Here is a 27,076-nt window from a genome sequence, read left to right as displayed (position 1 = left end):
AGCATCCTTGATCCTCTGTTTAGAAGGGGAAACTTCTCTCTGTGCATTGTCACTCACTCCATTAACACATGGTCTGCTCCCCACAGCTTGGGTCCCAAGCACTCTTTTAACATGCCAGGTTCGTTGGTGGAGCTTCAGGAATGCCAGGAGGTTGCTGACTTGCTCTTCTGCCCTTCCTTTGTTCCTTTCTGAATCTGCAGGCGTGTGGAATTTGTGCTGCCTGTCGGTCACTGAGGGGAGATGGGTGCCCTGGCTTATCTCAGTAGGATGACAGGACTGGCAAGGATATAGACACTTGTGCCTTCACAGCAGGGCGCCTGCAAAAGGCAGGTCTCTGTTTTCTCCATCAACAAAGCAGTTTGCAACCAAGTTTTAGAATAAGAGAGTAATTATAGCTGCCCCAGGCCAAGGGGGTTGTGTCGGACTGTGGGCAAAAATGCCGCTTCTTGCTTACTCAGCTTTGGCTGATGAATTCTGTGATGAGAACATCCTCCTCAGTGAAAAAGAATACTTGTGAACCAAGAGAAAGAAAGAGTTACTGCTTTCGACGGGGCTTTATCTTTTGTTAGTGTTGCAGAAAAATACTCAATCACTCATCCGATGAGAACTGCTCTGTAAAGGTCATTTTAATATATATGTTTGCAAGATATAAAGGTGATTTTATGGAAGAGCGCATTGATGTGTATTCTTGGATTTGGGATAACTTCCTAATTCATATATTTTCCAGAGAATCTGTGAATCTAAAATTTCTTATTGCTTTGGGGGTCATGTTGGGCAGTACACATACTTGTGGACATATATAAGCAGAGATAGATTTCAAAACAGCAGCTCCTTTCAAAGGATCAGGAATTTTATATTTTAAAACAGCAGTTTCTATCTCAGTGTGTTTGAGAAACACTAAAGGAATTTGGATCACAGCTTGAGGGCTTATGTTAGGAATGTGACGTTCGTTCATATATTTCACATATTTGTGAAATACATCTAAATAGGTTGCATACTTTAATTGAATCAGAAAATTTTGCATAATTTAAAATTATATACTTTTATATTTAGTATTATATATCCTATTCATAGAATAGCAATCAGTGGGGATACACTGAGAAAACTAAAAGGAGGGGACTATTTTCTATATATTTTTGAGCCAGGTTTAGTTAACAGGGGATCACCTAGAACTTAAATATATATTCCCATTAAGAAGTGAGACAGAAGTTCAATACTCAGAGGAGCCCATTCCTCTAAAGACTGGTTCTTTACTTAAAAACTCTATAATTGGCACCGTTAAACCATGGTTTTTATGCAAAAATAATCCATAAATGAGAGTCATTGAAAAACATTTTCACCTATCTAAAGCAAAGCATGCATTTTTTAAAAAACAGATTTTTTTTCTCTAATTTAGACAATACGGAAGTTGGGTTTGATTTTGAGTGCCCAGATTCTATCTTAAAATAGTTTTTGATGAACAAATAATGATTATATGATATAATAGAACATATTTATAATTTGAAAACGGCATTTCTGGTTCCAGCTTTTCCATTAATCAGCTGCATGACTTAGAGTATGTCAAATAACTTGTCTGGATTTGATTTCTCTTTATAAGATTTAGAAGTTTGAATCAAACGTACTCAAAAGTTTCTTCTTGCCCTGATATTTTCAAATTTATTTGAGGGATTAGCATATTACAATGTGCATTGCATTGCTAATAATTTCAAATAGAGGTGGCCAGCGCCAATCGTGGAGGGAGTAAAACGAGGACCATATACAAATAAGTCCAGTGCGTGCTGCCTTGTGTGAGAGCTTATAAGGGCTTTACAGGAAAACCACAAAGATGAGATGATGAAATAGGAGACTGAAGCCTGTGATAGATAGATCAGTCATGTCCGACTCTTTGAGACCCCATAGACTGTAGCCCTCCAGGCTCCTCTGTCCATGGGGATTCTCCAGGCAAGAATACTGGGGTGGGTTGCCATGCCCTCCTCCAGGGCATCTTCCCAACCCAGGGATCGAACCCAGGTCTCCCACATTGCAGAAGGATTCTTTACCATCTGAACCAGTGGGGAAGCCTATAGACAGACAGATATGGATATATACAGAATCTGATGTCATTGGTTCAAAAGAAATGTGAGAAATAGCCTAGGAATAGTTACAAAGAATTTTCCATTATGCACCAAATATGTGTAGCCTACTATGTGCTAGACATTGTTTTTATCAAGAAACTGAGAGATATGTTGACACTGGAATAAGCAGTAGTAAGTGCTCCTTTGAGGAAGAAACAATTGTCCATCAGGGCAAGATGAAATGGATTGGGTTAGGCATGGTGCTTGGGAGATTTCCTGTGGTCTTTGGAGGTGGCAGTCCCTGTGTTTCAGGTGGTTTAGGAAACACCTTGCCTAATGCCCTGTTTCCTAAGTACTCTTTGATCTGTCCTCCCAACCTGAATCCTTGTGTTCTTTTCCACTGTTGCTGTCTTTGTCGCCTAAGCAAGTGAGAGATAAAATTTTCACTGTATGCTCCACCCACCCCCATCAATTAAAATATTCTAGAAATTAGGGCGATGGGAATGTCAGTGTGTCAGAGTACTTAGAATAGGATTTTCACCTTCCCTGAGTTATGCTTTCTAGATGTAGTATCACCAAAAGCCAAAAGTTCCTTAAATAAACATTTGCAAATATAAGCCCCAAAATGCACTACAGAGCTACCTGTGGTGTCTGTGTTTCATGATGCCCATGATGAATCAGCCTTCTGTGTATACTATAGTTTCTAATGGTGGTGGCTTAGTCCTAAGTCATGTCTGATGCTGCAACCCCATGGACTGTAGCCTGCCAAGATCCTCTGTCCATGGGATGTCCCAAGCAAGAATACTGCAGTGGGTTACACTTTCCTTCTCCAGGGTATCTTCCCGACCCAGGGATCAAACCTAGGTCTCCTATGTTGCAGGCTGATTTTTTACTGACTGAGCCACCAGGGAAGCCCTAGTATAGTTTCTATTCTAAACCTCTTAAATGGGCTCCAGGATTGCATGTACCGCCTTGCCCTCAATTCAGCATGGCAATGAATAGTGCTCCATTGAGGTTCGTGGTATAGAAGTGATTTTAAGGTAGCCCATTGTTTTGGATTTTCTTTGCCATTTCTTCCATTATCTGGATAAGTAAGAGTTATCCATGGTTTCAATGATTTTTCTCTTTTATATTGTCACCAAAGTAAAAACTGAGTACGACGACACTTTTACTTTTGTTTATGTATTATTGCAAAAGCAAAACTGCAGAGTGTTTGTATGGCTTCCTTTATGCCATCAGAATCAGGTGCTGATTTATAGAGCCAAGGTCTGAAAGTATGCTGTCTTGCCCGTAGTAAGAGCTTACCCATATCTTACTATAAAGGAAACACATTGTCTTAGCCCTAGTATTAGCTACACATGCCCTATACCTTTATTAAAGCATCCTACTTAAGTTTCAGTTGATTTTAAGCCTTTTAAAATTTGAAACAGCAGACTCAGGTTACTGTAATACAGCAGCAGTTTACAGTCTCATGGATGGGACTGTCTAAAACCTTCCTGCTCAAAATGTGGTTCATGGACTAGCAGTGTACACATCACCTGGGAGATGGTTAGAAATGTAGACTTGCAATCCTTCCCTTCCTCCTACTGAATCAGAATCTGTATTTTGGCCAGAAACCCCAGGTAATTCATGCACATATTAGGTTTGAGAAGCACTGGATTTAAATCTAGCACTAATACCCTATCTAGGTGAGATGGGTTTGAATTTGGCAGAACTGTAAGTTGTATTTACCTTTGATCTGGAGAAAAGATAAACCCAACAGATATGAATGACTATGTAGTCTGAAAATATTTATAAATAATAAATGTGTGAAAATTATATGAAAAATGTGAGAAGTTAGACATATTGGCAGTAAGAAAAAAGAGCCCAGAAAATGCAGACTAAATGTATGTGCACAAAGTTTTCTGTAATACATAATACTTGGGGAAATTGAGCATGGACCCTCTCGTGATATTTGTGACGTAAGGGGTGATAAGTAGACAGAAAGCCGGAAGTGATAGATCACAGTGATAGATCACAGTGGTCACTGTTCCACTGCCCGCTTGTTTCCTTAGAAATTTTCTTAAAAGCAGAGCCTGGCTGTGGCTTATGTTCCTTTCACACAGTAAGTGACAATGTTCACTAGAAAGATCAAGGTAGATTGGACAGTGTTAAGAGATGGGCTGGAAGATTGATTAGGGCATGGGAAGAACTGATTTATGAGGAAGGAGGAAAGTAATTAAATGGCAGCACTGTGCTATAAAAAGAGGCTATAGAGACATGAGCATTTCTTTGGTAATTCTCCAGAGCTGTTTTCCTGTAGTATCCATATGCAAGATGCAAAAACATTAGGCTCTAAGGATTCTGAGAAGTTTGTTACAAAACAAAGCAATACCAGCTGGAATGACTCAAATTAGGGGCAATATGAAGGATCAAGTTTAAGAAAATTTTACCTGGTACAGGAGTGACCTTCAGTGGGATGACTTTATCTCTGAAAACTTTTGAAAGCCCTGTGGGACAAAGAATGGAAAATCATTTATTAAGTTGTAGAATTATCTCCCCAGGGAAATAATTGGAACCCATTTCTTGAAACTTCTAAAATTAGGGTGGAGGAAAACCAGGATGTTGCCTGTGGGAAAACTCTCCACTTCTGGCAGAGACCTGGTGATTGATGAGTAACCTGTTTCTTCTGCACTGTCTTTTACTGTACACAGGTAATTTTTTTCATCAGGCTAGTACCTTATTTAAATTAAAAAAAAAAAAAAAAACTAGTTTCTGGAAAAACAGCCAAAGAGTGTCTCTCATCTGCCCTCCATGGTGTCTGCCTGTGTGGCATCTGTTGGCTGCCTGGCACCCAATGACATTCTTTTTCCATTTCTCTTCACTCATTATTCATTAAGAGATGCAATTTAGCATATATTGGAAGCAGATTCACTGGCTACATTCTCTTCATCTGGAGAACTAAAAAGACATGCCCGCAATATGCCTTGCCTTTTGGAGCCGTTCGTCAAATGGATACAAGTCAGAAATGATCGAATGCTTCAGAGAGTTTAGCAGTCCTTTTCACCAGGATGAAAACCCGGCTCATGTTTGTCAAGGAGTAATGGTCTGAGGCCATGACATTTCCTTCTGTCTCTGCAGGTGTTTTTTCCTCTAGTGCAGTGAGTCAGCTGAAAAAGGAACCCAGAACCCCAGTTCCATTGGTCAGAAAGCAAGTAAAACACAGCAAAATTATCTAGTATTCTATTTATTTTTTTATGCTACTTCCTTCAGGTCCACATTTATATTGCTTAGGCAATCTAGTTTAATATAGGTACTATTCAGAATAAAGGGCTTCTGTGTGCCTCAGCTGGTAAAGGATCTGCCTGCAATGTGGAAGACTTGGGTTTCTATCAAATATGTTGACTGGAATTATTAGATATACTTCTTTATGCTGGTGTTTGGAAATCTTTGCCAAACTTAAATATTAAGTCACATTAATTAACTTACTTTAAGTGCTCCATATCATGAATTGACTTTTTATTGCTATTGTTTTCTAAACTATTCTTCAGTTTTGGTATTTATGACTTAATATGCCTGCTTTAAAGAAATTCTATTTTTCTGTAGCCAAAAGTTTTACTTTTTCCTTCTTGAAAGATTTCTAGACCTAAACAAAAAGGCTAGGATTAAATTCTGCTCTTGTGTCCGTAATACAAAGATAATTTCCTCTATATCCTGTTTTTATGAAAATAGCTCTATTAAATTGCTGTATCTTACAGTGCAAACAACAACCATCTTCAAAATGAAAACTAATTGAGAAAAAATAAAATGGATAGATTGCAATCTTTCTTTTTCTTCTCTTGCTTCCTGACTGATACCCTACCAAAAGAGCAGGGGAAAAAGTCCTTTTTCTTTTAAAATCATGCTACTAGTGTCATATTGATTTTCTCTCAAGTACACCCTCTGGTCTCAGATGCTCACATATTTTCGCACATTACTCGTATTGATACAGCACCTTGGCTCACTGGTTGACATATGTTGCTTACACTGATGACACGATTCACTGTTGACACTTCCTGGTGGAGGTGGGGGCACCAAGCCTCTTATGCCTAAAACCCAAGAGAACAGCCTATTGCATCACCATATTCTCATTTTTTGAAAAGTAATTATTGTTCACCGGAAGTGATACTTTAAGTCTTGTCAGTTTTACTTAACATTGTTCCTAATCGCTCCAGTAGTGTTTTGAGTTCTTTTGTGTCTCTGCTGATGCAGAAAGGGAAAAAAATATCCCTCAACTGGGTATCACAATATTTGAGTGGTACATGGTTTGTAAGGAAAAAAAGGAAATTATGAAGTGTCTGAAATAAAACATGGCAAGGCCTGTGCGCCCCCTTGCTTTGGCTCTTTCTTACCTCTGCGCTCTCTCTGCCTCCCTGCCTCTGTTTCAGCTAGCCGTGAGGTGGTTGGAACACAGCTGTCATTACCAGTACTTGGATGAGCTCCTGCAGTATATCCGCTTCGGCCTCATGGACGTGGATACGCTCCACACAGTTGCCCTGTCCCACCCCCTGGTCCAGGCGAGCGAGACGGCAACAGCTCTGGTCAACGAGGCCCTGGAATACCACCAGAGCATCTACGCACAGCCCGTGTGGCAGACTCGCAGGACCAAACCGCGGTTCCAGTCGGATACCCTGTACATCATTGGTGGGAAGAAGCGCGAGGTCTGTAAAGTCAAGGAACTCCGGTACTTCAATCCCGTGGATCAGGAGAATGCCCTCATTGCTGCCGTGGCCAACTGGAGTGAGCTGGCTCCCATGCCCGTGGGGAGGAGCCACCACTGTGTGGCGGTCATGGGGGACTTCCTGTTTGTAGCAGGAGGGGAAGTTGAGCATGCCAGTGGTCGGACGTGTGCCGTGAGGACTGCCTGTCGCTATGACCCCCGCAGTAACTCCTGGGCAGAGATAGCACCCATGAAAAACTGCCGGGAGCATTTTGTGCTGGGAGCCATGGATGAATACCTCTATGCTGTCGGGGGCAGAAATGAACTGCGTCAGGTTCTGCCTACCGTGGAGCGATATTGCCCCAAGAAGAACAAGTGGACTTTTGTCCAGTCCTTTGACCGGTCCCTGTCCTGTCACGCTGGATATGTGGCTGATGGTCTTCTGTGGATATCAGGTAGAGCATGCTTAATGGATTTATTACAAAACACTTTCATTCATAAATTGAAAAGTCAGGCTTTGGTAGTTGTGTCCACATGCGTCTGTGAACAGTTCAGCCAAGGATGCCAGTTTAGCTAATTCACATTCATTTACTGGGCACCTGTTTCTATAGAGAGCAGTGTAAGGGGAAGTAATTGACCTTTCTGTGACTTTCTGAGTGATTAGTGGGGTAAAATTTCAAAAATGGAAATTAATGGCCCATTAACATCTCTTTTTCTACCAAACCTTCTATTGTTTAGATTGTCAGCTTTTCATATTCATGGATTGTATTACACTCCTGTGGTCCTTAGCTTTTCCTTTCACCTTGGGCTGTCTGAGTAGGAGCCATTCTATCAAAGACAGGGCAGGTGAAGAAAAGCCCAGTTTATCCATATGGATGGGTATAACAGTGGGAATAGATCCAGGTCAGAGCCATTGCTGTGCATTGAGGGAAGAGGTTTAAATGATTGGCTAAAATAACATTTTCCTTTTATTTGTGAATTATAGTTTTTCATGCCATCCCAGTCCTATATTCCTGTTTACTTTCCCATTCTTCCTAATTATTTGGGGGTTTTGACTATTTTGCTTTTTCTTGTATTTGTATTTTTTGGAAGGCTTTTGATTATTAAAAGAGGAGAGATACTAATATAATGAATCCCATGCTCCTGTAACCCAGCTTCAGCAGGTACCTGCTCAGGGCCAGTCTTGGCACATTCACACCCACGTGCCACTTCTAGCTTCTCATGTCTGTCTTTGCACTGCTACAGAAGGAACCTATGAGGCATGTGTTATTAACATCACATTATCAACTTGTGTTTCCAATACTGTTATTGAAAAAAACCTCACATGTACTCCTTTGAAAAGTTTGCCTATTAGGGAAGAAAGTTGCATCTCCTCTCAGTTGGAGGATACTCATTTTGTGACCCAAATGGAACTTATTAGGTTTCTGTGTCAAGGACAAAGAGGAATAGTCAAAGCAAATAAATACTAAGAGTAACTTAGAGATGTTTGTACTTGGAAGAAATAATCATTTTTAAGTACACTAGTGAAAACTTCTGTTTCCTTCAGTAATCGTCTCTAATTTAAAATCTGCTCCAACAAAATTCTCCCTTGCATTTAAAGTAAATTCACTGGACTCTGCCCATTTTTCCTTCTGCTATCTTCAGTAACTAGGGAGACAGCTGTAGTCTTGGCGTCTCTGGGTAGTGCCTCAATTATTGGCAATTCACTGATTTTTATTGAATAAACCTGGCTCATGTCTGGATTTAATTGCTCAATAATTAATGAATGAAGATTGAGACCAAAGAAGAGGGTAAATGAGGATAAATTACCGTTCCTGTATGCCAAATCAACATTTGATATGAGTGTGTATGCTATTATATATTGATATAGATAAGACCTCATTTATCTGGTGACTTACTCCTTTTTCTTTAAGTATATATTTCAGCGGTTAAGAAAAAAGCCACCAGGACTATATCCTGTTAGATTTGTTGAAGAAACCTTAAACTTGGCTACAAGAGAGTCATTACTATTAGGAAGAACGGATCTGTACTTAGATAACAAAGCAATGATGGATTTATAAAATCAGTATACTTTATATTGTCTTCCAGCTTAACATTCCTTCCATTGACTCATTCAGTTTTCACATATGCCTAAGGTATTGCATTCCTAAATTTTGTATTGCATTTTCTAAATTTTAGAAAATTTAAACTTTCTCATAAACTTCTCATAATTTAATGATTATTCCTTATTTTTAATTTTGGCTATAAAACTTTAAAAAAATGCTGGAGTTTCCCTTACATAGTCTTAGAGGTATAACGATTTAACACTTTCTTGAGTGAGGCCTTAAGAAAGCAGAGAAGTTTATCAGCCTAGATCTAGATCTCTCAACCAGGTTCAGTTCAGTTCAGTTGCTCAGTCGTGTCTGACTCTTTGCGACCCCATGAACCGCAGCATGTCAGGCCTCCCTGTCCATCACCAACTCCTGGAGTCCACCCAAACCCATGTCCATCGAGTCGGTGATGCCGTCCAACCATCTCATCCTCTGTCGTCCCCTTCTCCTCCTACTCCCAATCCCTCCCAGCATCAGGGTCTTTTCCAGTGAGTCAGCTCTTCGCATCAGGTGGCCAAAGTATTGGAGTTTCAGCTTCAACATCAGTCCTTCCAATGAACACCCAGGAATGATCTCCTTTAGGATGGACTGGTTGGATCTCCTTGCAGTCCAAGGGACTCTCAAGAGTCTTCTCCAACACCACAGTTCTAAATCATCAATTCTTCGGTGCTCAGCTTTCTTTATAGTCCAACTCTCACATCCATACATGACCACTGAAAAACCATAGCCTTGACTAGATGGCCCTTTGATGGCAAAGTAATGTCTCTGCTTTTTAATGTGCTGTGTAGGTTGGTCATAACTTTCCTTCTAGCTGACTTCTCTCTCCATGTGGGTCTGTATGTTTCCTTTTCCGTTTTATTAAATGTATCCATTTATTTCAGTTCCTGCTGCTGTATCACTTTGTTTTTTCCCTACTATGAAAGGAAATAATTTCCTTTGTTCTCTTTTTGCACTAATGCATTCTGCCTGTGTTAACCATACTTAATGAAAACAATCACAGTTTTCTCAGGTTTGTTTCTCCCTACTGTGTACTTGAGATGAAAATCTTACTTCCCTGTGTACAGTACAATACCTTTAATTGGAAAGAGGAGGAAATCACCAGTGACATTTCTAATACCTTCAGGCCCAGCTTATAATAAATCAGTTGTGAATCTAACCATGGATAGGAAAGGGTTGCTAGGGGCCCTTTAAAAAAAAAAAAAAAGGTATATAGTTCACCCTGACTGTCTCTGATTTAGAAGTGTTACCCTGATTTCTTTTTGGAGTAGATAAAAATATTTTGAGCTGTTCCTTATCCTTTACCAAATAATTAATTTTTTCCAGTTTAACTAATGGTGTATCGGGTCATTGACATCCTTCTGGTATATTGTAAACTTTGCCTGAGGTGACGTGGATTTTGGGGGCTTATTTTTGTTCCATAAAACACAAAACGAATGTTTCTTTAGAGACAGTATTTCCAGTGTGCTCACTCCCTTCTCTGTACCCTCTCCCCTTTGCTGTCCATTTTAGGGTCAGGACACCTGGAAACCCGCCCCTTGTTTTTAAAATGAGACAAGCAGAGATGAATTCAGAAAACCGAGCTGTGTAGATATGCCCATTAGCATGTGATTTAAGATGTTAGAGACAGTCAGATTTTACAGGCTCCTCTAGCATCTGACATTGTGACCCAGTTCACAAACACGCACATCATTTCTACTTGAAATTCACAATCCTGAAGTAAAGTAAGCATTAAGTATCCCACTGTGGCACTTTTTAAAGGCATGCTCTCCATTGTAAGAGATTGTTTGTGAACTACTGAAAAGATCCTTTTTCGTGTGAGTGAAAGTGAATCCCGAACTCATCTTGCAAAATAACTTACTTTTCATTTTTGTCAATTGGCAGCAGGATAATGGGACACTAACCACAGAATTAGTTCCTTAAAACTACAAAGATAAGACAGATGGTATTGCATTTCCTCAAGAGTGGCATTAGTGCTGTCTTCATTCTCTCAGGAAATGGTCTATCCTTATTAAGTCAGTGCTAGATCATGGATACATAAGATTAAATCAGCAAACACACTTCCTGCCCTCTAGGAGTGGACAATCAAAGAGTTTTTTTCAGCTATTTCATTCGTGAAAGAACATTTGCTAGGGCTTCTTTAACTCCCTAGAATATATGTTTATTTTCATCTTGATTAAATTTAGATGAAGTTTGCATTTGCCCCATTTAAAATAACTTTTATTTATTCAAACCCATTAAAGGGCCTTTAATTTTTCTGGTATTCATTATAATTAGAACAATATAAAACATAGTCAGCATTTTGAAAATGCCACAGCTATAGCTTTAATGTGTAAATATTATTGCAGAGGGAGAGGATGGGAAGATTTGGGAGAATGGCATTGAAACATGTATAATATCATGTATGAAACGAGTTGCCAGTCCAGGTTCGATGCACGATACTGGATGCTTGGGGCTGGTGCACTGGGACGACCCAGAGGGATGGTGGGGAGGGAGGAGGGAGGAGGGTTCAGGATGGGGAACACGTGTATACCTGTGGTGGATTCATTTTGATACTTGGCAAACTAATACAATTTGTAAAGTATAAAAATAAAATTAAATTAAAAAAAATATATTATTGCATCTAAAGAAACTATATACAAAGTACTGGGGACAAGCAGGGGGCATGACTGAGGCTGGCTGTGTGAACTGAGGTCACAGACTGAGGGCTCATGCACGTGTGAAGCGCGCTCCACTCTTTGCCAGCCAGCAGACTGGGCAAGTTTCCTCATCTCCCTGAGTGGTTCTGGGCTAGTGCTGCAGCCACAAAGCACAAAGGCAGGTCCCACGCCGGGCTCACGGTTTTTAAATGGATGATTACAGTGTCGTGTGATGTGTGTGATGGGAGATGTCTTCCCAAGATACAGAAGTAGTGTGAAGCAGGGAGTAATCAGTGTAGGGGAGCCAGAGGCTTCATGGAAGTTTGTGGCATCTTCAGCCTCACTTAGCCCCAGGTCCTTTGGCTGCTTCCTACTTGCCTATTAACCCCTCCCTGTGCTCAGGCTTGAGCTTCATGGTCCCACCATTTCCATAACTCTCTTAGCCTCTGGCAAGCATCCACTGTTGGAAAAACCCTGTGGTCCACTTTGTACATGTACCTGGGCAGCTGAGCTCGGTGGGAGGAGCCAACTAAGGGGGGCTTGGTATATATATCTGCTCAGCTCCCAAGTCCTCTGTATGCCCCACCACTAGGGTCTCATCTACCCTCCTTCACTAGCTTCCTGCCTCCTGTTTCTCAGAGCAAATGGAAGTGAGGAGGTTCTCAGAGCAAATTAAGTATGAGAAGGTGGTGAAGAGTGCAAGGAGCCAGAGGAGCTAGAGATGGTCTGGAAATGCTAGTGAGGAGCATACAGAGGACGGGGTATGAAGGAAGGAGCCTGAGAATGTGCAATGGCAAGGCCAGAGGAGGAGGTGCATCACAGAAACCGAAGCCAGAGCAGGAGGGTGGGTGAGAGGTGTCCCAAGACTGTGGGGACGTCCAAGTCCAGAATATATCCTTGGCATTTTTCAGCCAGGAACTACTTGGTGGTTTTATTGGAAGCAGTTTCAGGAGAATGAGAGAAGGTAGAAGCTAGAATGCAGTGGTCAAAGGTGTGGATGGAAAGTGAAGAAGTGAAAGCTGCAAGCGCAGGCCACCTTTGGACAATGCTGGGACGTCATCAAAGCTTGACTCCCTGAACTTGAGCCTTCCCCTCAGCTTGCCTGTTACCCTGCTCCATCCTGCAGGGAGAGAGGGCACTGTGCTAGGTACACACATACTTCGGGCTGGGTGACAGCTTTTCATTATAATTAATAGTGTTTTGGCTTTAGGAAGAATAAAGGAGGAAAGACGGAAGGAAAGACAAAGAAGTTTGGCTGAGAGAATGGAGATTAGGTAGAGGAAAAAAAAAATCTAGGTCAAAGGAGGGAACTTTTTTTGAGGAATGAGTGCATTAAGCAAATTTATAGCTAAGGGGAAGGACAGAGTGGATTTGAAGTGAAGGACTGGGGGCATCTTCTGGTTTTAAGTGCTGAGAGCAGCTCATAGGTACCAGGAATAGGAATAAGTGTGGGGGATGCAATATTGACTGCAGACACAGGGTCCCAGACAGGACAGTGGGAGTTAGGCAGGGGCTTGGGCTTGGACAGGAGGAGAGAGCACCACCCCCCCCCCCCCCCCGCCCCCAGCTCCAGGGCAGGATGCAAGCTGGGTGTGGACCTAGATAAGCTCAGAGAGGAGGGGCAGGGACCTGATGAGGGTCAAGCGAGAGGCAAAGTTGTGGAGGTCGTGCCATTTCAGGATCAGGAAGAGGGCCTGAGGGCAGTGGGCTTGGGAAAAGTTTCTGAGAGAAGACAGAGGGAACTAACATGTTTATACAAATTGTGTCAGAACCCATGCTAAATTGGAAACCACAAAATTATGGTATCCCAGTATGCAAATTTCTGTTCTATTTTTTGGTGGCACTTAGCAGAGTTGATGAGGGCAAATGAATTCACTCATGATGGAAAGTTTTTAGACTGGGAATGCCCCAGAGGATCTACTGGAAGAGTTCAGCATGCTGGGATCCCAGTTAGGTGGGGTCCAGGGCCTAAGGTTTCTTGAGGGAGAAATAAGTTTGTTGTGATGTGGAATGACTGCCTAAGAGGCTCTGTTTCTTGCTCCTGAGGAGGAGTTTGGGGCTTGATAGCTTGACATTCCACTAAAAAGTTCCTGAAAGTGTTAGTCGCTCAGTAGTTGTATCTAACTCTTTGCAACCCCATGGACTGTAACCCGCCAGGCTTCTCTGTCCATGGGATTTCCCAGGCAAGAATACTGGAGTGGGTTGTCATTTCTTTCTCCAGGAGCCCTTCCCGACCCAGGGATCGAACTGAATCTCCTGTATTCCTGGCGGGTTTTTTACCCTCAGTTTCTAGTAAGCTGGAATTCCACTAAGAATGAAATAATCTTTTTTTTTGTTTTAGGTCTCAGCAGCTAGCTGGTCCCAGCAGTTACTTTTTCTTCTGTTCCCCACTCCCCTCCAGTTATGCTCCAGCCTTTACTACTCCCCATCTGAGAGAGATTAAAACAAAACCATTACAGTATTATACTGAGATGGAAGCCAAACAGAAATGAACCATTGTACAATGCTTTTGAAAGACTTAAATGGTTAAAAGAAAGCAATCAGATCACCTACACATTCTCCAAAATAATCACCAAAGCTTTCATCCTAAACTGACTTCCTTTTATTCTGAAGCAGCATTTAGTTTCCCCTCACATTGCTCCTGAAGAAATGAGGCTTAAAGAGGTTAAGTGGTTTTTTTGGATAACACAGTGATTATTTGGTGAAGAAGGAATTTGATTTCTGTGTCTCTGGTTTTTGAAAACCATACTTTCCCCCACGAAAGTACACAAATCAGTTACAAAAAAAAAAGATCTCAAAAACAGATGCTTACATTGTAAAAAGAACTTCCAAATGGCATGACTGAGAGTTAATGATACACAGAATAGTTCATACCTGGACATTTGTGTAGGATCAATGATCATTTGATTGTCTTTAATTAACTGACCATCTTAGGGCACAGAGTTGACCCAGATAATGTCTTTCTTTTTGTGTTTCTATAGTTTAGATTCTGAAACAGAAATGATATAAAGTTAAAATGTATAAAGGAACAGTGATAATATGGACTATTCTAAAGTATCAATATATTGGCTTTGTTGTTTTCTGAAAGGATTACATATTATAATATAATAGCCTAATGGCCTTTCACGTTGGTAGCTTAAGTAGGTAAACAAACAAACAAACAAACATCGATTGGCTCCATTTCTTTCATGGCGAGAATAGTCTTTGTTCAGATGATCAATTTGTGTCTGTCTAGATGAATTTAGAAAAAGAAAGTAGAAAAAAGAGTGAGCTGAATTGGTCTACCTAAGAATATGAGAAATATGTCATTTTTCTTTATTCCCAAGAGGAGAGAAGAAGAGTAAAGCTATTGGGTGGGCCAAAAAATTTGTTCGATTTTAAGTGAAAATACATATTTTTCATTTTCACTAGGAACCTGATTGAAAAACCTATTCACTAACCAAACAAACTTTTTGGCCAACCCAATACATCATAGAAATAGGGAACTGGTTGAAGAGTTTGTGTAATAGCAGGAAAAAGGTAAAAGATTCAACAAGAACACAGCAAAACCAGCACACTAGAGATAGGCAGTAGTGACCTTTAGAGTTTAATCCTGCTAGGAACCTGTAGAATCTTTGCAGGCAGGATTCCAGCTTTCTACAGAATGAGGAATTGGAGTTAGAGTGGATTTTACTGAGATTTTAAAGGTCAGCTGACATCTGCATTGTAGTAGATGTTACCATCACTTATTATTTCACTTAGTCAAAATACCGTGGTGCACACTTTACATATTTTGGGTTACGAATTTACATCTGCACACTCTAGGTGACATATATATATATATATATATATATATATATATATATAAAATTTATATTTTCAAGTGCATCAATCTTTTTGTTATAGGTTTTTATAAATTTGAGACTTTCTATACAGGATTTCGAATGTATTAATTACCTGTCCATTTGTGTGGTTTCCTCAAGTGTGATAGAAATAATATGGATTCTAGTTTTAATTTAATGCATGGATTAAGGATGCTTCTATTCAAGATGCTAATTTAGTAGAAAGATTCTTGGCTTTAATTGTTTATGTGGCAGTATTAACACTCCCAAAATATGGGCAGTATAATCTCATGTAAAAATAAGATAATAAAATGTTTATTTTTGCATTCATTATAAATATTCTCATGGTATCCCTTTTATCAAGGAATATTAATGAGTTTGGCTCTTTTAAAAAATGACTTATATGAACTTAAATAATGCCAGTTTATTCTTTTGATAATTAGACTATGAATGTGAAGTTTTAAAAAATCTTTGGCAAATTGGAGCAAGTTTACATACAGAGCAGAAGCTAAAACTGTTAAAAAGGAAAAAGTCTTTGATACCCTTATAAACCAGTCGGTAATTCTGGTTATTAGAAAAAAGAACTATAAGGAATCTATTTCAGATTACAAAATTCATTCATGAGTTCAATATTCCATACTTAGTTACTTTTTCAGTATTCCATATATACTCATTTGTACCTTTTATGAAAATGGTAAGAAAGCTTTATGAACAAACTACTACAATATTGTGGTAAGCTTCCCTTTTTGGATGGCTGCTATGCCAAGTCCTGTCATTCATCTGAAACCCGAGAGAGAGGTTTCAGTCTGCATTTTACATATGAGAAACCTGGGCTTGGCTGCTAAATGGCTTACCCAAGGATAGAGTCATAAAGGCGCTGTAAGGGGGGACACATAACACAGCTTGTGCTGAAATTCTCCCTCGCCACCCCAGATTACTGTGAGGCTGGCACTGCAGGCCTTCAAGAGAGCTGCAAAGAACTCTAGATGGTTTTCCATAATCTTGACTGGCTGACGGAATTCCAGCCTGGAGCAGCTTCCCTAAGAGCATTGTTGTTGTTGTTTAGTTGCTAAGTAGTTCCAACTCTTTGAGACCCCATGGACTGCAGCACGCCAGGCTTCCCTGTCCTTCACTGTCTTCTGGAGTTTGCTCAAATTCATGTCCATTGAGCCAGTGATGCCATCCAGCCATCTCATCCTCTGTCATCCCCTTCTCTTCCTGCCCTCAATCTTTCCCAGCATCAGAGTCTTTTCCAGTGAGTCAGCTCTTTGCATCAGGTGGCCAAAGTATTGGAGCTTCAGCTTCAGCATCAGTCCTTCCAATGAATATTCAGATTTCCTTTAGGATTGACTGCTTTGATCTCCTTGCTCCCCAAGGGGCTCTTGAGAATCTTCTCCAATACCACAATTCTAAAGCATCAATTCTTTGGTGCTCAGCCTTCTTTATGGTACTCTTATAACCATATAAGACTACTGGAAAAACCATAGCTTTGACTAGATTGACCTTTGTTGGCAAAGTAATGTCTCTGCTTTTTAATATACTGTTTAGGTTTGTCATAGCTTTTCTTCCAAGGAGCAAGCATCTTTTAATTTCATGGCTGCAGTCACCATCTGCAGTGATTTTGGAGCCCAAGAAAAGAAAATATCACTGTTTCAACTTTTCCCCCATCTATTTGCCATGAAGTGATGGGAACGGATGCCATGATCTTCTTTTTTTAAACATTGCGTTTTAAGCCAACTTTTTCACTCTCCTCTTTCACCTTCATCAAAAGGCTCTTTAGTTTCTCTTCACTTTCTGCTATTAGGGTAGTATCATCTGCATATCTGAGGTTGCTGATACTTCTCCTCGCAGTCTTGATTTCAGCCAACAGCACGGACACATTCAGTTCTTTGCATCCTGCTCTGCTCCAGTAGGGGTGCTGTCACTACATTAGGTACCACAGATTCCTATCAAAGACTTTAGTACTCTCTACTTATCAACAGAGATGCCTGAAAAGAAAAAAAAAAGAGCAGAGCCAACAGACTTGACCTAACTTGATTAATATATATTGACCAACACTATTTTATAGACATTGTCAGCATTGGTGAGTTGTTGCTTTTGAGCACAACGAATTTAGGAGTAGTGAGCTCGCAGTAGTGGAGACAAAGGTTGTTTGTTTGGCAGTCACCTGTCATCTTCTCCCTGGCATGCACTCATCCATTTGTCACAACGTTTTGTGGGAAGTTGAACAGGGAAGCTTAAGAAAAATGTTTTACTCTTGTCTTGATGATAGAAAGCATTTCTCACTGCTGGTAGCATGGTGGTAACTTTTCATTCCTTCTGGCAGTTTTTAAAGACTTATTTGACTTTGAGGGAACCTGCCGTATATCTTTAAGTCACAGTTCAAAAGTATAAGACAGGGTTGTTCATTTTCAATTTTGGCTGAAAAGTCTTAACTTTGACTCTGGCACTTCAAAGTTAGGGAAAACTTGGCTTTAAAAATGGTTGCTGATACGAGATGGCATATTTAATGACAGATGTATCTATAGAAAGCTGTTAAGATGCAGATTATCCCCCCTGGGGTGGGGGAGGGAGATCAAAACTGCCAATCTATAAAATATACTCGATAGAGGAAGGCATGGAATCTATCTTTGCAAGTGCTTTGATTGCAGGGGACAGTATAGCAGCATGTGGCATCATAACCCAGAGCAGACAAATCAGCTTGATGACTTTCAAAGCCGGGAATACTGCTGCAGGCAAGGGTACTCCAGTCTAGGAGAAATTAAAACATATAGAGACTGTTATTAATTCCATATCTATTTTTGTATAGTCAAATCTGTATGCAAATCCTTAGCATCTCATTTCAGAAGATTAATCTAAAAGTGAAGAGTGTTATGTGAAGGGAATGTAATGATAAAGCTCTGAAAATGAGTAATACTGCTAGAGAAATGTGGGCTGCAAACTTGGATGCTTTTTTAAAATTTATTTTTTGTACTGAGAAGAAATGCTTTTTATTTATATGCTCATTTGTAAGTTGTTTCAAAGGGGGAAAGCAATAGAACCAATTCTTAAGGTTTTTCCCTTGCCATCCTGACTTGGCAGAAGTTACAGCACTCAGCTTTTTAGGCACCTCCTGCAGTTTAACATTCTAGAAGTAATCAACCAAATAACTAACTAGGACTTTTATTCTTACCACCAACTAGTAACCCAATATCTCATTTCTAAACATTGTCATAAGAGTGAAAATTTGTATGTAAGGGTAAGGAATCTAATTACTGGGTGCAGATTAAGGGGGAAAAATTGTATTATAAATGCATCTGAGGAAGACAGTAAATAGTAAGTCTGAAAAGCAGGAAGATAAGTGGTGTGCCCTGGTTGGGAGAGAGGGTGCAGTAGCTGCATTCTAATCCATTGGTTGTACATTTAATCTATAATGGGCAGAGTCTCATACGTATTGTAGTGTTAATATCTTCAAATGGTGTCATAAACAGATAGTTTACTGCAGTAGATATTAATTCTGTCTCATATTTCTAAAACAAGTAGAGAGACTGTCAGAGTTTTGAAATAATGTGGGGGGAGTTCACCTTCTGTTCCCTCTCATTTGGAGAAATGATTATAGGCAAGCTGGACATTAATCTGGAGGTTATGGGCCAGATCAAAAGCACTTGGCAATCATTTTAACCCTGAAGACTTGTGAGGTCTCAATAGATTTGATTACTTTTCTGTAGTTATGCTGAGATAGAATTATTGGACATTCACGTTTTAATCAGATAAAGGAAGGTTGAGGGGGAAGCAAACATCCCTCTGTATTTGACATACATTTTGACTCTACATAGGTATTTCAGCCTCAGCTTTCTTAAGTGTATTATCTTTTTCTTTGATTTCATCTTTAAAAATGAGACATTCAATGAGAAATCCAGAGAAGACTATTTGAGGGCAGGAAGCTCATTTCTCTCTGTTCTTTGTGGATTTCTTCTGCAGACAAACCACTTTCCGTGATCTTGAAAGTGGTTGCAAGCTTCAGAGAGAACTTATAAAAAAAGCCTTCCAGTTAATAGTAGCTGTGGTCAGTTACATGAAAGATACACTGTCCTTACAGGGATTAAGACAGTAATGGTTGGCCTGGACTAGTTTCCTCTCCTTTATATATCCATTAGTATTGATTGATTATTCTACTTTCGTTAAGCTGATGCACTAATTCTCTAGTGTTTGGTTGATTTGACTTCTGGCCATGGAGTTGACAGTTGTGACCTATCCAAAATATTTGAACTACCAAAGCAAAAATTTTACTGGACAAAGTTAAACAGACAAGGAAAACTTGATTCAAGACTATTGCACTAGGGGAGAGAGATTAGAATGCAGTCTGAAGTCAACTCCTCTGAAAAACAATAGGGTTTTTAAGCATTGGCGTGAACTAGAAGAAATATACCGAAGTACTTTTGGAGGAAGGTTGATCCGTGTGATGTGTGGAGCACATTCAGTTACCCTGACTCTGTAAATGTTTTTCTCTGTGGCTTGGTCATTTGTGTTTCCTGATTTGCATCCATCAGAATTAGGCTCCCAGCCTCCATAGAAACTGATAGATGGGAACATTATTTTCCTTGATGATAACATCTCAATGGGATGCGTCCCAGGTCTTCAAGGAAGATGCTCCTGGGTTGTAAAACTTTCAGGAAGCTTCATAAATGATTTATGCCATTCCTTTTACTTCATCTCATCAAGTGGGTTATATCATCCCCATCATCATCATCAGAAGTACAGTACAGTAAGGTATTTTGAGAAAGAGTCCACATTTACATAACTTTTATTAGAGTATATAATTGTTCAAATTCATTATTAGTTATTGTTGTTAATCTCTTACTGTGCCTAATTTGTAAATTAAACTTTATCACAGGTGTATGTATATAGGAAAAACAAAGCATATACAGCATTTGGTACCATCTTACACTTTCAGGCATCCATTGCAGGTCTTGGAATGTATCCCTCAGAGATAAGGGGGGATTATTATTGAGTTAAATTCATATTAAGTTTAAAGTAAAGGATTTCTTTTTTCTGCTTAATGTGACTACTGGAAAAATTAAAACTGCATATGTGACTCTTGCTTGTGGTGCTTATTCTATTGGACAGCACTGGCTCTAGATCTCTCTTGATGAATAATATGTTTTTTTAGATACAGTTCTTCCCAAGAGACATCAGGGTATCACTGTGTCGGGACTTCCCTGGCAGTCCAATGGTTAAGACTCTGCCTTCCAGTGCGTGGGGTATGGGTTTGATCCCTGGTTGGGGAGCTAAAATCCTGCATGCCTCTGGGCCGGAAAGCCAAAAAGTGTAAAACAGAAGCAATATTGTAACAGATTCAATAAAGACTTTAAAAATGATCCACATCAAAAAGTCTTTAAAAAAAAAAAAGATATTACTGTTCACTGTGTTAGCACACCTAAGACTGCAGCCATAAAATGACCAAGTTAGCCAAGGACAAGAATTTTCCATATAATTATGTCCCTGGCATAAATATTGTAGAGATTTGTGTTAAGTGTGCTCCACTGGCTCCCACTCCCTCACCATATTTTGCGCCTCATTTTGGCCATGCAGAGCCGCTTGCCAGAAGTGGGGGCCTCGTGGTAATCTCAGCGTACTTGTTGCTTGCTGTAAACTGGATTGCTTCTGAAATGTTTCTTGAAAATGAAACTGCTTCAACAGTAAGCTTCTTAACTATGTCATGGGTTCACCATGAGGGTGTACAAACAGATCCTCAGCAGTAGCTAATTTTCCTTTAATTGTATCTCATTCTTATGTTGGACTATCCCATTTCTTATTCATGAAAGCGCTAACATGTGCTAATCCATTACAGGTGGAGTAACTAACACGGCACAATATCAGAACAGACTAATGGTATATGAACCTAACCAGGTAAGACTCATCTAAGAAAAGCTCATTACCTTAATTAAAATGAATTTTTAAAGAGTCCTCCAGTAATTAGGAGTTGGAATGCCAAGTCTATACACACACATGCATCTTAAACTTACATAGAGAAAAGGAAGCATCTGGATAAACTGCTTTTGGGTTGCTTTTTTTTTCCCCTTTACAAAACATGAAATTTCAGCTCTTTTTGTTTTATGCTCTACTCAATGCTTAACTCTTTCAGAGTTTTGCATAATGTAGGAAAAAGGGAAAATATGTTGATGAGTTCAGTTCAGTTCAGTCGCTCAGTCATGTCCGACTCTTTGCGACCCCATGAATCGCAGCACGCCAGGCCTCCCTGTCCATCAGCAACTCCCGGAGTTCACTCAGATTCAAGTCCATCAAGTCAGTGATGCCATCCAGCCATCTCATCCTCTGGCGTCCCCTTCTCCTCCTGCTCCCAATCCATCCCAGCATCAGAGTCTTTTCCAATGAGTCAACTCTTCGCATGAGGTGGCCAAAGTACTGGAGTTTCAGCTTTAGCATCATTCCTTCCAAAGAAATACCAGGGCTGATCTCCTTCAGATGTTCAGATCAAGATCCTTCAGATGTTGATGAGTTAAATGCCCTTCTTTCCATTTATCTCAAGTGGCTGTTCGTCTTTGAGATATCCTAAGAAAGGATTTGCATTGTCCTGTTGCTGCAGCCTTTGAGAAGGCTTGTCATTCTAGGAGGGAAGCATGCTTATGGTTTTGTTATTCTCAAATAAATAGTAACTTTTATTTAACCCCATGTAGCCAGCATATCTCAGGTGCTATAGTGAAGAATAAGTCTGAAGGAGAAGTATCTGAAGGGGTGGAGTATGTTTTTCATCTAAGAACTGGCCTGGACTGGGCACATTGGGATGGTGCCTGTCCTGTCTGCCCACTTCTCATGCACATTTCATGACTTTTCTTTCCCCACAAAAGAACTATTTTTATTTTCTTTTCCTTCTACCAAAGTATCTGTTAACTGTGGCACATGTTTGCTGAACTTTGCCATTTCTGTGATTTTGGTAATATAAGTATTTTTCCTGGTTATGACAATATTCCAAAATGATTTGGAGGTCAGATCTTCATCAGCTGAAGATAATGGAACATGGAACTGGGTCGGGATTAGCCATCAAATATATGTTCAGAGTGCCCTCAGTCTATTTTGTACCTTTTAATTTTTACAATTCCTTGATTCCGAGTGTAACAAAAGTATTTCTGTCTTTGCAAGTGTGTTTCCTGATGTCATTGTCAGCTGTCGATTTTGGATACCATGTGTTCCTGGGCTGGGTGTCTCAAGAGGGATCATTAATTACAGTTGCTTGAGTTTGGTGCACACGTGGTTAAAGAGGAAGAAGGTGTTAACATTTCTCAAACGAGTTCTGTTTCGTGTTTGTACACACATGCTCTTGTTTAAAATTCTGCTGGCATATTGTTTACGGTGGGTACGGGCAAACATCACATCTGCTTGCATCTTGCTCAGAATCTCAATAACTCTATCATTCAGCCCTGGTGCTTATTTCTCTTCTAGGCCTTTGTGGAGAGTCCGTAATGCCTGCCATCTGCCACAGAGCACATCGCTACCTGCCAACAGGCAGGCCGGGGTGACCTCTGCTTCCTCAGCACTGATTAGTATTCACACGCTAGCTTATTAGGAATGACCCCACCAGGCCTCTCTGTTTCTTTGCCTTTGCAGCGGTTGGCGGCTCACCTGGCAGGCACGGCAGTGAAGGAAGCTAAAGATATAATCAGGGGATGCAGGCAGGCTTTGCAAACCAGATGGCATCCATAGTCCTGTGGCAGGGGACTGGACTGCTGGTGCAACACTGAGCCCTCATACTGTGATGCGTTGCCTCATAGAAAGCACCTACAGAAAGCACCATCGTGTCTTGAGTTAAATCCACTCATGTGTAATGTATTAAAGGCATTTCTTAGAATATCTAAAAGAAAGGTTTAACTTATTAAAGATACAGTTAATTGGAAGGAGAGTCTTATTATGACAGGTTTAAAACTGGGGGACCAGATGAATGCAAGCCTTAAACAATTGGACAAACCACTTTCTTTTTTCTTGTGAGTGTATCTTTAAAAGAGAAATTAGAAATGAGCCAGTCAGTATGCCATTAGTGAATGAACCGATATTTATACAAAACTTTTTTTTTTTTTTTTTTTCATTTCCACCTTTTACACCTCTGTGAACTGGTGAAATTGTATGTTTTCAAAGCATCATGATTTTTCTGGTCGAAACCCAAATTTTTCTTGGAAGAAAGAAATTATCTGTGTTCTTCCTGTATGTTTAGTGTTTATATAAAAATAAAATGGTTAGGCTTATTTACCTGTCCATTACTTGAGATTTAAATTAAAGTCATATTTGATTTTCACCTATTTTTATATTTTAAATAACCTTATTTGAGAGGAGTTGAGAATACCTTTCTTAATCCTGAGAGTGATACAGAACCAAACATTAGAGGTTTCACCATTTCCTAAAGTTATCACAGAAAATTTGGTCTTCTGTAACAGAAGACCAAATAACAATATGCCTGGAAATAACTCTTCCCAATTTGGTGAAGATGTGAGTGTAAATATATTAAAGGCTGTGAGGGATTTGTTGCTGAATCAAAATTTTGCTCTTCCATTGACCTCAGGAGGTTCATCCTGGAAAGAACAGCAAAGCTGCCCTCACATTAGCTTATGTAGGGTTCCCTGTGAGCCAGTGATTTCATCACAGTAAGTTTCCTAGTTCAGTTCAGTCACTCAGTCATGTCCGACTTTTTGGGACCCCATGGACTACAGCATGCTAGGCCTCCCTGTCCATCACCAACTCCTGGGGTTTACTCAAACACATGTCCATTGAGTCAGTGATGCCATCCAACCATCTCATCCTCTGTCATCCCCTTCTCCTTCCGCCTTCAATCTTTCCCAGCATCAGGGTCTTTTCAAGAGTCAGTCCTTCATATCAGGTGGCCAAAGTATTAGAGTTTCAGCTTCAACATCAGTCCTTCCGTTGAGTATTCAGAACTGATTTCCTTTAGAATGGACAGTTGGATCTCCTTGCAGTCCAGGGGACTCCCAAGAGTCTTCTCCAACACCACAGTTCAAGAGCATCAATTATTTGGCGCTCAGCTTTCTTTATAGTCCAACTCTCACATCCATACATGACTACTGGAAAAACCATAGCCTTGACTAGATGGACCTTTGTTGGCAAAGTGATGTCTCTGTTTTTTAATATGCTGTCTAGGTTGATCTTAACTTTTCTTCCAAGGAGCAAGCATCTTTTATATTCATGGCTTCAGTCACCATCTGCAGTGATTTTGGAGCCTCCCAAAATAAACTCTGTCACTGTTTCTACTGTTTCCCCATCTATTTGCCATGAAGTGATGGGACCAGATGCCATGATCTTCGTTTTCTGAATGTTGAGTTTTAAGCCAACTTTTTCACTCTCTTCTTTCTCTTTTATCAAGAGGCTTTTTGGTTCTTCTTCCCTTTCTGCCGTAAGGGTGGTGTCATCTGCATATCTGAGGTTATTGATATTTCTCCTGGCAATCTTGATTCCAGCTTGTGCTTCATCCAGCCCAGTGTTTCTCATGATGCACTACTCTGCATTTAAGTTAAATAAGCAAGGTGACAACATACAGCCTTGATGTACTCCTTTTCCTATTTGGAACCAGTTTATTGTTCTACGGAGAAGGCAGTGGCACCCCACTCCAGTACTCTTGCCTGGAAAATCCCATGGACGGAGGAGCCTGGTAGGCTGTAGTCCATGGGGTCGCTAAGAGTCAGACACGACTGAGCGACTTCCCTTTTACTTTTCACTTTCATGCATTGGAGAAGGAAATGGCAACCCACTCCAGTGTTCTTGCCTGGAGAATCCCAGGGACGGGGGAGCCTGGTGGGCTTCCATCTATGGGGTCGCACAGAGTTGGACACGACTGAAGTGACTTAGCAGTAGCAGTAGCAGTTGTTGTTCTTTGTCCAGTTCTAACTGTTGCCTCCTGACCTGCATACAGATTTCTCAAGAGGCAGGGTCAGGTGGTCTGGTATTCCCATCTCTTTAAGAATTTTCCACAGTTTGTGGTGATCCACACCGTCAAAGGCTTTGGTGTAGTGAATAAAGCAGAAATAGATGTTTTTCTGAAACTCTCTTGCTTTTTCGATAATCCAACGGATGTTGGCAATTTGATCTCTGGTTACTCTGCCTTTTCTAAACCCAGCTTGAACATTTGGAAGTTCATGGTTCACGTACTGTTGAAGCCTGGCTTGGGGAATTTTGAGCATTACTTTACTAGCGTGTGAGATGAGTGCAATTGTGTGGTAGTTTGAACATTCTTTGGCATTGCCTTTCTTTGGGATTGAATTAAAACTGATCTTTTCCAGTCCTATGGCCACTGCTGAGTTTTCCAAATTTGCCGGCATATTGAGTGCAGCACTTTAACAGCATCATCTTTTAGGATTTGAAATAGCTCAACTGGAATTCCATCCCCCACCACTAGCTTTGTTCGTAGTGATGCTTCCTAAAGCCCACTTGACTTCACATTCCAGTGCTGACTGTGGCTTATTAGATCATGAGCTCCTTATTGCCAAATTCAGACTTAAATAGAAGAAAGTAGGGAAAACCACTAGACCATTCAGGTATGACCTAAATCAAGTTTCCTAAAGTGCACATTATCAGACATGTGTGCCAGGCACTGTTCTAAATGCTTTAGGTGCATTAGCTCATTTAATCTTCACAACAGGCTTGTCAGTTGGGTACTGTGATCTCCGTTTTACAGAGGAGGAAACAGGTACAGACAGGTTAAATAATTTGCCAAGCTCACACACAAATTATAAACTTGGTATCCTGGATCCAGAGCCTGTTTTGTTATCATTACAGCACTGTACACAAACACCTTTGCATGTGCACTCCTGAGTCATTTGGTAGGAGAAAGTTCTCTCAACTGGGAGTTAACTATTATGAAAACTTCTAAATTCTCATATGCTCCTCTTACAAATGCAAAATGCCCTATAAAATGCAACCCAAACAGGAGGAAATGCCTTATGTAAGTTGCAAAACAGAGTTAGAACATGTGGGATCTTCTCCACTTGTTCTCAGGTAAGACACCCATTCCTTTCAAACTAAGTAAACAATATTTAAATAGAATGTGGTCCACCAACAACTGTTAATGAGGCACTGCTATTTTCTGCCGTGGACATCTCCAGTTAACAGTTCACCTGCATTTCTTTTCTTTTCAGAATAAGTGGATAAGCCGTAGCCCTATGCTGCAGAGGCGGGTCTACCATTCCATGGCTGCTGTTCAAAGGAAGCTTTATGTTCTTGGAGGCAATGACCTGGATTACAATAATGACCGGATCCTCGTGCGGCATATAGATTCCTACAACATAGACACTGACCAGTGGACACGCTGCAATTTTAACCTGTTGACTGGCAAGTACCTTTGATTAAGTAAATCAGGAGACAGAAGAGATTCAGGAAGTTGACAGACTTGTTTTCATAGACATCTTGAGGGCAGCTCTAAATATTAACTGCATGGAGTAGAACAACTTGGTTTTATTACAAAAGGTGAACATTGTTTATCTCTGACTCAGTCCATTGGCTGAGCACCCAGTTTCTCGGGGCCTGTGCTTACCTTTGTGTGCGTTTTCACTTTGTCGAGAGAGGCTTATCAAGTCCGTTACTGTCAATCAGTATTCATGTAGGAACACTGGTGTAAGTAGGGAGGGATCAGGTGCTGAAAGAGTTAATGACTCTATAGGAGCAATTTTTCTCTTCTCACTTTTAGTCTTGTTAGTTCCGGAGAATGGTCTTCACTGTTTATCACTGTCCGATATTGGGTTTTGCGTGTATTTTCCTAAAGAGAAAACGCTGGAGATGTTCTGTGCGTAGGGGTTTAGCA

The 27,076-nt window shown here is 40.3% G+C and overlaps 1 protein-coding gene across 6 annotated transcripts in view; it reads left to right on the top strand.

Annotated features, from left to right (window-relative positions):
* Positions 1 to 27,076, top strand: part of KLHL32 (kelch like family member 32) — a 218,441-nt gene that overhangs the window by 175,220 nt on the left and 16,145 nt on the right. For 5 of the 6 annotated variants that reach the window (XR_003512614.1, XM_027551368.1, XM_027551366.1 and 2 more), the window contains 3 exons: positions 6,461 to 7,187; positions 21,110 to 21,168; positions 26,415 to 26,607. Coding sequence is in view for 5 of the 6 variants with exons in the window: in XM_027551368.1 (XP_027407169.1) it covers positions 6,461 to 7,187; positions 21,110 to 21,168; positions 26,415 to 26,607 (979 nt within the window). In the remaining variant the exon portion in view is untranslated. Of the gene's footprint in view, positions 1 to 6,460; positions 7,188 to 21,109; positions 21,169 to 26,414; positions 26,608 to 27,076 lie in introns of those variants that run through there. The other variant, XM_027551370.1, reaches the window with a different exon arrangement.

Source organism: Bos indicus x Bos taurus, chromosome 9 (genome assembly GCF_003369695.1).
Source record: "Bos indicus x Bos taurus breed Angus x Brahman F1 hybrid chromosome 9, Bos_hybrid_MaternalHap_v2.0, whole genome shotgun sequence".
In the NCBI taxonomy this organism is placed as follows: domain Eukaryota; kingdom Metazoa; phylum Chordata; class Mammalia; order Artiodactyla; family Bovidae; genus Bos; species Bos indicus x Bos taurus.
This window is presented reverse-complemented; position numbering and strand designations above follow the sequence as displayed.